The 12,417-nt window shown below is 35.1% G+C and overlaps 1 protein-coding gene across 3 annotated transcripts in view; it reads left to right on the forward strand.

The window, feature by feature from the left end:
* Positions 1–12,417, forward strand: part of TENM3 (teneurin transmembrane protein 3) — a 229,182-nt gene that overhangs the window by 186,119 nt on the left and 30,646 nt on the right. For all 3 annotated transcript variants that reach the window (XM_083367441.1, XM_083367442.1, XM_083367443.1), the window contains 2 exons: positions 140–294; positions 1,704–2,578. In XM_083367441.1, the coding sequence (XP_083223567.1) occupies positions 140–294; positions 1,704–2,578 (1,030 nt within the window). The remainder of the gene's footprint in view (positions 1–139; positions 295–1,703; positions 2,579–12,417) is intronic.

The following is a 12,417-nucleotide window of genomic DNA, read 5'->3' on the forward strand; positions in this document are numbered from 1 at the left end:
ATTAAATCTTTAGAGTCATTCTTGGTGTTTCATGAAAAGACGTAAAAAGCAGTGTATAAATAGAACAGGAAAAATGTTCATTGTTATAATTTGAAAGAAAATCATATAGTATATGTTTGTTTTGTTTGTTTTACTGAAGGAGTGGCAGTAGATAAGAATGGATTAATCTATTTTGTTGATGGAACTATGATCAGGAAAGTGGACCAAAATGGAATAATATCGACATTACTTGGTTCAAATGATCTGACTTCTGCGCGACCATTAACATGTGACACCAGTATGCATATCAGCCAGGTATTTTTAATAAAGAACTCTTTTTTCTTTTGAGATAAGTCATTTTCCCCTGAAGCAGCCTGTACAGTATAGTTCACACAATAATAAGATCATCATCTTCTTTATCAATCCACTAATGAAAAAAATAAATACAGGTCTAAATGAATAGATTATTCATTCATTCATCCAAGTCTAATCTATTCATTCACATGTCTTTCCAGCAAATAAAACTCCTGGCAGGAGCAAGGAAAAAAATAAGTTTTTAAAATTTTTATGTTAGGAATTTTCTTATACTTGTAGTAAATGTCTAATTTGTTTATGGCTTCTGTCTGTAAATTCTAGACGATTAAAAAAGTCAGCAATAAATTTTGTGTTAACATATTGATAGTTATTTCAACTTTGATCACTTGTTAAAATAAAATTTACTGTCTTATATAAGAATATTGTGTTGAATTTAATGCCCCTGGAAACAACCTTCAATTAAATTATTTATTATTTAATTCTACATAATGTAAATCATCAAAGTAAAACAATTATAAAAACCAAGATTTTATACCCTTTATAGCATCATTTTAGAAAAATTGAGAAAAAAATCTTCAAGGTGGATTGTAACAAATATTGCACATGTATTAACAGATATATTAGAAAATTACAAGACTCAGATACATTTCATACAAACATTTACTCATTCTAGTGTGCTACAAACAAGCATTTCTTTATTTCTTATATGCTTGCTTGCTGCTTCTTTACTGTGCTGTAGTAAATCAAAAGTTAATGTAGAAATTAGAACTGTATACCTGAAAACAATTTAACACACGACCAAAATCAGGAAAGACTATCAAACTTCATAAATCCACGTTTATCAAAACCTCTTCTTGTCTGTGCATAGCTCAGATGCTGCACCTCCTAATCAGAACTGTGATTGCAATGGTATAACATTTTGCAACTTTCCAAGAGATTTTGCTAGACTGATGTTTTAATAAAAGACTCACAAATTGATATAATTTCTCTAGAAATTTCTTTGCATTGCTGGGTTTGTAGGGAGACAAGCTCTTAATATTGTGTGGGAGTCAGACCTAAAAGCCCCATTTGTTTCCACAGAACCCCATTTAAACAAATCTATCATTAACTTTATTAATTATAAGCTTACTTTTTTAATTCTTTCATTCATACAAGTTCAGCCTCTAAAATCAAATGACATTGTTTCCAGACTGTTCATAATTTTTAATTTTTAATTTAATTGTTTTGATCTAAGTTCAGTCATTTAAATTGTTGAATAACACCATTCTCTGTAATTCTGTGCAATTAAAAGAAAACAGACAAGTATTCCAAAAGTAGCAACTAGAGCTATTTTAAATTTCATTCAGAAAATTTATTTGTTTAAAACCAGGTTAACTAATGTGTTAATAAATTGTTCTTGTTTTGATAAGGTACGTCTGGAGTGGCCAACAGATTTAGCTATTAACCCAATGGATAACTCCATATATGTGCTGGATAACAACGTAGTGCTTCAGATTACAGAAAATCGGCAAGTCCGTATAGCTGCTGGAAGGCCAATGCATTGCCAGGTTCCTGGAGTGGAATATACAGTGGGAAAACATGCAGTGCAAACTACCTTAGAATCAGCCACCGCTATTGCTTTATCCTATAACGGGGTGCTTTACATTACAGAAACAGATGAAAAAAAAATAAACAGAATAAGACAAGTAACAACTGATGGAGAAATCTCATTAGTTGCTGGAATACCTTCTGAATGTGATTGCAAAAATGATGTTAATTGTGACTGCTATCAAAATGGCGATGGCTATGCTAAAGATGCCAAACTCAGTGCCCCTTCTTCCCTAGCTGTATCACCCGATGGAACACTGTATATTGCAGATCTTGGAAATATTCGAATAAGAGCTGTATCAAAGAACAAACCATTGCTGAATTCCATGAACTTTTATGAAGTTGCCTCTCCAACTGATCAGGAGCTCTATATCTTTGATGTCAATGGCACTCATCAGTACACGATGAGTTTAGTCACAGGAGATTATCTGTACAATTTTAGCTACAGTAATGACAATGATATAACTGCAGTTACTGACAGCAATGGAAATACCCTTCGTATTAGGCGTGACCCCAATCGGATGCCAGTAAGGGTAGTATCTCCTGACAATCAAGTCATCTGGTTAACCATAGGAACCAACGGTTGCTTAAAAAATATGATAGCACAAGGACAGGAACTAGTCTTGTTTACATATCATGGCAATAGTGGACTCCTAGCAACCAGAAGTGATGAAATTGGATGGACAACATTTTTTGAGTAAGTATAAGGTTATTGTATACCCTTTTGAAACATGCAGTTTGGTGTAATTGAAATTAGATGTATATTAATAAGACTAATAAAGCAACTATTAGAAGAGGAATTGTGCACACAAAGCAGAATACATGATCTACCTCATAAGAAATCCAGAGTAATGCTGTAACCAAAGCTGATCGCCTAGTTAGGTTAGCCAATCCCATTTGAGCAATATAGAAAAACAGCTAGCCAGTATTAAGTTATTTTGGCATGTAGTGCTAAACTACTCTGGAGTAGAAAGGTTTTTTTTTGCTTTGGTGTATTGAGCAGCTGCCCATAATTGTTTGCACTGTTTCTGAGAAAGTTGTTTTTCTCAGCAAAATGTCAGCATCTGTTTTCTCAATTATTCTATACGTGTTCTTATGAAAAGCAATTCAGATTATTCAGAACTCTTCTGGATTGGGTCACATCATGGATTAGATTCATGAATCATTTCCATTTATAGCTAGCCAAACATCACCTAGGAAACACAGTCAGATTCTGAATGGAACAGCATCTCTTTCTGTGTACCTCAGAAAAGTGCTATGACTTATAACTAACAATAGCTGTCAAAAGATTGTTGCATCAATATAATGTTCCTATTGCAAGACTAGCAGAAGAGACATAAACCTAAATGGCCAGTCTGAAAAGTAATAAGGGAAATAACTTAGACTTAAACATTGCTAGGCAGCAATAAAAAAAAGAGACAGGAATGGAAGTTGGTTTTTAAGTTGATACAGTACAAGATGTGAAAGAAGAACATAGAATAAGAATGAAAACATTCAAAAGACAATAGAAGAAATTTAAAGGGCAGAAGAAGGATGTGCTATAATCGTAAAAATACGAAATTAGGTGAGTTGAAACATTAAACCGCCCATTTAAATAGATTAGGGAATTGAATAAGCACTAATGGAGATATTTAGAAGCATATTGCCAACCCTATGTTAATTTAAAGAAATCACTTTCCTTTCCACTATAGCCACCTACAAGCATCTCAAAAGTTTTCTGTTTTTGTTCTAAGCAATATGACATACTATATATGGGAAAGAAATATTTGGATTCATTTCTTCCATGCACTTTACTATGCAGTGCAGGGTGAGTCCCATAATTGCTCCTAACATACGGCTTCTCCTATTATTCAAAAAGACTATTTGACGGTCATATCAACTTTTATAGGCATGATAATAGAAAAATTATCTTGGAATCCAAATATAGTTTGCTTGTTTTTTTGTTATAAGAAGCCATCAAGACATTCCTATAATTCAGACGTAGCTTCTTTCCAGAAAACAATTGAAGTATGAGTTTATTATGTAATTGAGTTAAACATCATTTTCAATAAATGTGTGAGGACTGGCATTTTTTAAAAAAAGCATTTAGACATCCACCTGTTTAAATAACATGAAACCTTAATATTATTTTGTGGTAAAAAGGTATATTCTGAGCCTTGGTGGAGCAGTGGGCTAATGCCTCCTTAAGTAACACCAGCTGCCTGCAATTATTGCAGGTTCGCGTCCCACCAGGCTCAAGGTTGACTCAGCCTTCCATCCTCCCGAGGTAGGTAAAATGACGACCCAGATTGTTGGGGGCAATAAGCTGACTTTGTAATAATGCTGCTGGGGGGGGGGCGAAAGCCCCAATAAGCAGGCATATACATAGAATGAAGGCTATTGCTATTGCTAAGCACATTTGATTTGTGCTTAGATTGTAAGCCGCCCTGAGTCTTCGGAGAAGGGCGGGATATAAATGAGATTAAAATAAAAAAAATAAAAAAATAAAATATTCTGAATTGATAGCTAAATATACAGTTAAGTCAAAATACATGGAAAAGTATGTATAGATCAAAATGAAAATAAAATTTTGCTTTGATCCTACTTCACAAATCACATAAGCAAACCATATTCTGTTTTGTTTTTCCTGTGCTGCCCAATCCATTTGTGGCTCTTGGCAGCTTACAAACACTGATATACAAGCCAAGGTAAAAAGCCATTAAAGCCCACTTAAGAAGGCCTTAAAAATTATAAAGAACTTTTTAGAACACAAGGAGATCTCAGTAAAATATGTTAAGCCCCTTCCAGAACTATAACAATTACAACAGCAAATTGTTCTCACAATAGAAAAAGAGAATTAGCAAAAAGTATGGTGCAAGCTGTATAGAAATTAGCAGTTCTTCAAGTAACCTGGGCCCAAACTATATAAGATTTTATACACCATTCTGAGCACATTGACTTGGGCTCATGAAGCAATTGTTAACTAGTACAGATGGTTTCTTTTTTTTTATTGAAAAGTTTTAAAAATACAGTTTTCCTTTAAAAAACCCCCTTCCCCCTCCCTCCTCCCCTCCCTACCTCCCCCCTTCCCTCCCCCTCCCCCCCTCCCTCCTCCCCCCCCACCTCCCCCCAACCCCCCTCCCCCCCGGACTTCCCAGAGCTAAATACAAGGTATATATATATAAAAAAGCAATCATAAACAACCATATACTAACAACTATAAATTCTAAAATCCATCACTCTCTAACTTATATAGGATCAAACAAAACTTAGCATTATTAAATATATATAGAAGACAAAATAAAAAAAGAAAAAAGAAAACGAAAGAAGACTTATTCAAATGCTAGATAAAACTTCTTGACCCTATACTTATTCTGGATAAACTCAATCCATTTTCTCCATTCCATAATATAATATTCTTGCGAGTAATCTTTCAAATAGGCCGAAATCTTCGCCATCTCTGCCAAGTCAGAAACCTTTAAAATCCACTCTTGTATAGTCGGCAGTTCCTCTTTCTTCCAATATTGACCTATCAAAAGTCTTGCTGCCGTAACTAAATTCAACATCAACTTAGAGTCCACAACTGTAGCGTCAACAATTATTCCCAACAAAAAAAATTGCGGACAAAACTTTATCCTCCGTTTAAAAATCTTCTGCATATTCCACCAGACTTTTATCCAAAAAGCCTTGACCTTTTTACATGTCCACCATATGTGAAAATATGTTGCCTCTTCATCACCACACCTCCAACATTTAGGCTGATAATTCGGATACATACTTGCAAGCTTTTTAGGATCTAGATGCCATCTATAAAACATTTTGTAAAAGTTCTCTCTTAGACTTTGAGCTTGAGTGAATTTTACATTCCTCACCCAGATCTTTTCCCACGTGTCCATTGTAATAACTTCCTGAATGTTTTGGGCCCATTTTATCATACAATCCTTAACAAGCTCTGTTTCTGAATCGATCTCTATCAATGCAAGATATATCCGTTTAATATGTGCTGGTCCTTGATTTCTAATTTGCTTTATCAAATTTTCATCAGTCGTTGCAAATCCATTTTTTTGGTCTTCTTTCCACCTGGCCTGTAACTGAATATATTGAAACCAAGTCTGAACAACCTTCTCTTCTCGCAAGAAACTATATGATTTCAAGCACCAAATATTCCTTTCCAAACTTAAAATTTCCTTGTAAGTAGTCTCATCATGTTTGAAACCAGCATGTATATTTTCTATTGCGTGTTTTGGGATTGCCCACAATGGTATCTTGCTGCTTAACTTATGTCTATACTTCTTCCAAACTCTCAGCAATGCCTGTCTTAAAATATGCATCCTAAACACAGTATCTACCTTCTTATCATACAACAAATATGCATGCCAGCCAAACAACAGATCATGGCCCTCAAGATTTAATAACCTCGATTGTGTCAAATTAATCCAATCACTTATTCCTACTAGTGCAGCAGCTTCATAATATAATTTAAAATTAGGCATTTTAAGGCCACCTCTCTCACGAGTATCCTGCATAATCTTAAGTTTAACTCGTGGCTTTTTCCCTGCCCACACAAATTTATTGATACCACGCTGCCATTCCTCCAAGTTAGAGTCTTTCTTAAGAATCGGTATCATTTGAAATAAGAATAAAAATTTGGGCAGGACATTCATTTTCACTGCTGCAATCCGTCCCAACAAAGACAATTGCAATTTTTCCCAACTCTCCAGTTCTTTTTGAATTTTCCCCCATAACTTTTCATAATTATTTTTATATAGCTTTGTATTAGAGGGCGACAAAATCACCCCCAAATATTTAACCCTTTTAACAATCTCAAATCCAGTTAATCCTTCTAGGAGAGCCTTCTGCGAAACTGTCATATTTCTAGCCAAAATTTTAGTTTTCTGTATATTTACTTTAAATCCAGAAACCTTCCCATATTGTGTTATTATCTCCATCAGGTCCACAACAGAGTTCTCTGGCTGGGTCACTGTAACAACCAGATCATCTGCAAATGCTCTCAATCTGTAATCCTGATCTCCAACTTGTATCCCCTTAATTTTTTCCGAATTCCGAATCTTAACCAATAATATCTCTAATGTTAATACAAATAACAAGGGCGATAGCGGACACCCTTGCCTTGTGCCCTTCTCAATATTACATACTGTTGTCAAACTATTGTTAACTATAATTCGGGCAGTTTGTTTTTGGTATAATGCCCTAATCGGTTGTAAAAAATTTTCCCCAAAATCCATTTTGTCTAAAACTTTCAACAAAAATTGCCAGTTCAATTGATCAAAAGCCTTTTCAGCATCTAAAAAGATTAGCGCAGCAGAGATCTGGTTGTGCCTTTCCAAAAACTCTAACACATCAACTATATGTCTCACATTAGTTTTCATTTGTCTTCCACTAATAAACCCCGTTTGGTCCCCATGAATCACCTGTTGCAGAACCCTCATCAGTCTATTAGCCAAAACCTTAGCAAATATCTTATAATCTGTATTTAAAAGCGAAATCGGTCTGTAATTTTTAACTAAAGTAGCATCCTGGTCTTCCTTCGGAATCAAAGAGATAAAAGCTGTTCTCCAAGACGGGGGCACCTTTCCCCCCCGGTTTCTTATTTCTTACAAGTACCATTCATCATCCATATTATTGCATTATGGAGCAATTGGAGCTTCAAAACTATTTTATAATGCCATTTCAAAAAAAAAAAAGCACTTTGCAAATTCTATCCCTCCAGAAAGAGCCTACCTTATGTATCAGCCAGAGTTGGTAAAAGGTCCATCTTGCCACTAACATAATATGGCTTTCTAGCATCTATATAGGACCCAAGAGGACCTAGAAGCTATACATTTGATCCTTATGAAGTCTAGCCCCAAGAAAGGAAGCACTTGTATCTTGTCTAAATTCTGGTTTGACTTGTTCACCCACATTTAGCCCTTTACAGTTTAGTGGCATGCAGAAGATCTCTAAGCATACAATCCAAGTTCAAAAAATAGAGGTATAGACAAATATACAGCAATTTTCACCCATGCTAAGGTGATTTAACTTATTCCACATCAGAGTGCAGGGCTACTTGGGAAGACTTCTCGATGTCTCTAAAAACAATAATCTCTTGCATGAAATTTGGCTGTCTGTTGATTTGGGATGGTTTTTTTTTACTTTCAGTCTAATTCTACCAACACTGCCATATGTTGAAGGAATATAATTTTGTCACTGTCATTGTCTTAAGTTTGGAGATGAAGGAAATGTCACCTGTGGTAGGGGCCTGGCTGTTTGAGATCCTAATAGAGAACTGTGCCCATGTTCAAATGCTGTGGAGAGCAACCAGCAGAGTAGATGGGATGCAATTATGTTGAGGAGATTCTTATGGATGGATCTCCCTTTACACAGTTAAATTTTATGATTTAGTCACTATCTGGAGCATAGTCTTAATTATTTTTTATTTCCTCTATTCTTTTAAGTTTATTTTTATTCATATTTAGGTGCTTATTTTTATTGTTTTATTATTAGCCATTGTTGAAAATAAAAAGTACAAAAATAAAATATAGATTTATGTTCATTGCAAATTAGATTCATGATCAGCTATTTGAAGGGGAAACTTTCTAACTAAGTATGTATCAGCCACATTAAAAACTAATTCACATTTTTTTCCAGTGAAAAATCTTAAACTGCGAGAAGTCCTTCCCATGACAAGAAAAGATTAGACCCTTTCATTAAACATGCTTTCTTACTGATTATATAATTTCAGCAACACTGAGATGCCATAGTAAAATACACAATATTTTCTTCGGGGGGGGGGGGGCAAGATAAACATAGCAGGACTCTTAGTAGATTAAGTTTTATGTCCTCAGCAGTAACATTTGAACTGACATTTAAATTAGTTAACTGAATTGCAGAAGGACCCAACTCTATTTCCTGACGGATGAATTCTATTGGTTGGGATTCTGAAATAAGGAATTCCTGGCAGACAATTCAGACTCTCCCTTCATACCGTCTATAGAGTCCCTGTATTAACCCCCAAATTGTTGTAATGAAAGAAAAGTAACATTGCTATGGGAATAATCTGCACAACCATACCTTTCAATATATCATAGCAATGTGCCAAAGGGAATTTAATTGTAAAGTCCTCAGGGGTTTAAATATACTTTTGCCTCTGGTCTGAGATACTGTGGATTCCCCCCCCCCCCCCCCAGTATTTAGGGAACGTTTTAAATAACTCAGCTAAATATCTTAGCTCATTTCATTGTTCAAAAATGTTGGAGAAACTGTAGTAGGATCATCTATATAGTAGTATGTACAGTATACTTAGAATTCTTGATTAGCAAAGAATGTTGCGAGAGATTTGCATTTGATTGGTAATTTTCAATAGCTTGACAGTAAATAAAATTTCCAGCACCAGTACTCCTAGTAAAGTGTCGGATTGGTGTAATGGTTAAGGCATCAGAGTAGAAATCATGAGACTGTGAGTTCTGGTCCCATCCTAGGCACAAAGCCATCTGGGTGATCCTAGGTCAGTCACTTTCTCTCAGCCTTAAGGAAGGAGGCATTGGCAAACCACCTGAGAAACTTTGTGAAGAAAACTCAGGGACTTACTTATCCAGGTAGTTGCAAAAAATGACTTAAAGGAACAAAAAAGAAACCCTCTTCAAAATAATACTTGTACGTTACTAGCTCTGAGGCAATGAAAACAAAAATATTCACTGTTCGATTTTGTGAGACAGCAGCTGTCTCATGTCCCTGCTATTTGCAGATGCTATGGCACAAAATATTTTTTTCAAATAGGCAAGGAAGTAGGTAACACTTGTTCATGCTCAGTCCTAAAACTTCATATTAAAATATTTGCCATTTAGAATAAATCATTACATCAATATGCACAATGTGATTGCAAATACCTATTTAAAATATGCAGGTATGAAAAGCTAACAAGGATCTTTTAAAACAAGATGATCGTTATGATTTAATTCAGGTTCATTTTGTTATATTACTATGGCAGTGTTATACAACACATTTAGCTTGGTTTTATTGAACTCATTTTTCTTAGTTTTCACATTACAGTACATTAGAACATATACCAACCATATGGGTGGGTTCACATACTACAAAACTGACCAAGTTTTCCAAATTTATATGAATATAGCCACAGGTTTTGTAGCATACCTGCTTGAGCATGTTATCAAAGTGTCTGATTCTTTTTTGCCACAGAAATATTTCTGACCCAGAAATTTATGTATATAGTAGCAGTCTGTGATTTTTTAATGAATTCTATTAAATCAAAAGTGGAAACCTAGGTTACCAAGGCAAACTGAGTCAGAGTTGATTAACATTTGGATTATGAGAAAATACCAGGTGTAAATCTAAAACTAGATTAGGTCACTGGACAAACACTGCAGAACAGGAGAAGTAAAACATTCCTGTGTTGGTGCCAAAATATGTCAATTTTGGCCCAGGAATCATCTCCGGAATTGAGTTTTATTCAAAAGGGTCTTCCTCCCTATAAAAACAAATATTAAAATTATCAATTAGCAAATAAGTATTATTTCCATTGTGTTTCTAAAGGCTGTTCATCTTGCAAGTCATTCAACATTACAGTTAAACATTTAAAAAGCTGTTTAATTGTCTGCTGCAAGATCAGGTGAATACTGTATTGTCATCCAGTCCTGATTATTCTCTCAGTTGCTAAATATTTCTGTAATTATATTTTGGATTCCAAAGCAAGTCAGGTTTTGCATGCTAAATAACCCATCACATCTCACAAAAATCTTCCCTTCCACATTTTTTTGGCTCACAGATTATTCAAATATGTATTTTTTCTGATATGTGCATGACAGTTTGAGGGAAGATTTTACCTTAATTGTGTTTTGAAAGCTGTATCAAGAGTAAATTGTGAAATCCCATAATGAAATAATGTTTGATCTTTCTGACCAATATCTACTATTTTGTAAATACACTTATTTCTGTATTTTTATTGCTGTAGTTACATTACCTTGAATTTAGTGAAGCAGAAATGAAATGGACTGAACAAATAACTTTAATCCATTGCATAGCCTCAGATTAATCATATTGAGCACATAAATAAAATAAAAGACATGTATCTGACAAATTAAAAATCATACACTATCACAGATTATTAAAATTTATAGGGCAAATGAATTCATTTTCATAATCAGTAGTGATTGTTGTTGTATTGAGATTACAATACAGACAAATACAGACTACCATACAGACATTCTATTCACAGAATATAATATGGTAAAAAGCCATATTGATACCACTTTTAATATCTACTTTTTAGCTTTGAACGAAAATATTTTGTTTCTTCCTGTATATTTAAAGAACAGAAGCTATTGTTACAATTCTGGTAGAACTACCATATTTTCCGGCGTATAAGACGACTGGGCGTATAAGACAACCCCCTACATTTCCTGTTAAATTATAGGGTTTGGGCTATACTCGCCGTATAAGACTACCCCTCTTCCAACGCACACCAAATAAAAATTAAAAAACATCAGATTTGATTTTAATATGGTAATTTTAATTCAAATGCTTATGACATGCAGGTGCTTAGTAGGAAAACTGTCACTTATAATCATAAGGCTGTTTGTCATCAAACATGTAAACATAAAACAGTGCAAGTGGATTAAACTATAATAATAATAATAATAAAAATAATAATAATAATAATAATAATAATAATAATAATAATAATAAGAAGAAGAAGAAGAAGAAGAAGAAGAAGAAGAAGAAGAAGAAGAAGAAGAAGAAGAAGAAGTTGGAGGGGACCTTGGAGGTCATCTAGTCCAACCCCCTGCTAAGGCAGGAAACCCTATACCATTTCAGACAAATGGCTGTCCAGTCTCTTCTTAAAAACTTCCAGTGTTGGAGCATTTACCACTTCTGGAGGCAGGTTGTTCCACTGGTTAATTGTTCTAACTGTCAGGAAGTTTCCCCTTAGTTCTAGGTTGCTTCTCTCCTTGATTAGTTTCCATCCATTACTTCTTGTCCTGCTTTCAGGTGCTTTGGAGAATAGCTTGACTCCCTCTTCTTTGTGGCAGCCCCTGATTCCAGCAACCATTCCCTATTTTCCTAATTCACTTTTTCACTTTTCCTAATTCACTCTAAAGCTTTCCCTGCGCAGAGCCTTAAGTAACACAAGCTGCCTGCAATTAGTGCAGGTTCGCATCCCACCAGGCTCGAGGTTGACTCAGCTTTCCATCCTTCCAAGGTAGGTAAAATGAGGACCCAGATTGTTGGGGGCAATAAGCTGACTTTGTAATAATGCTGCTTGGGGGGGTGAAAGCCCTAATAAACAGGCATATACACAGAATGAAGGCTATTGCTAAGCACATTGATTTGTGCTTTAAATTGTAAGCCACCCTGAGTCTTCGGAGAAGGGCAGGATATACGGTAAATGGGATTTTTAAAAAAAAGACCAAATGGGAGATCCGCTCCAGGTTTTCCAGCCAGCCCGCCCAGTTCCTGAGTCAAATGTGTCCTTAGAGCTAAGCCGCTGCTCTGGCTGCTGCCTTCCCCACCTGCCTTTCAAGTTGGGATATACTACAGCTG

This window comes from Vipera ursinii (assembly GCF_947247035.1).
Source record: "Vipera ursinii genome assembly, chromosome: 7".
Lineage (NCBI taxonomy): Eukaryota > Metazoa > Chordata > Lepidosauria > Squamata > Viperidae > Vipera > Vipera ursinii.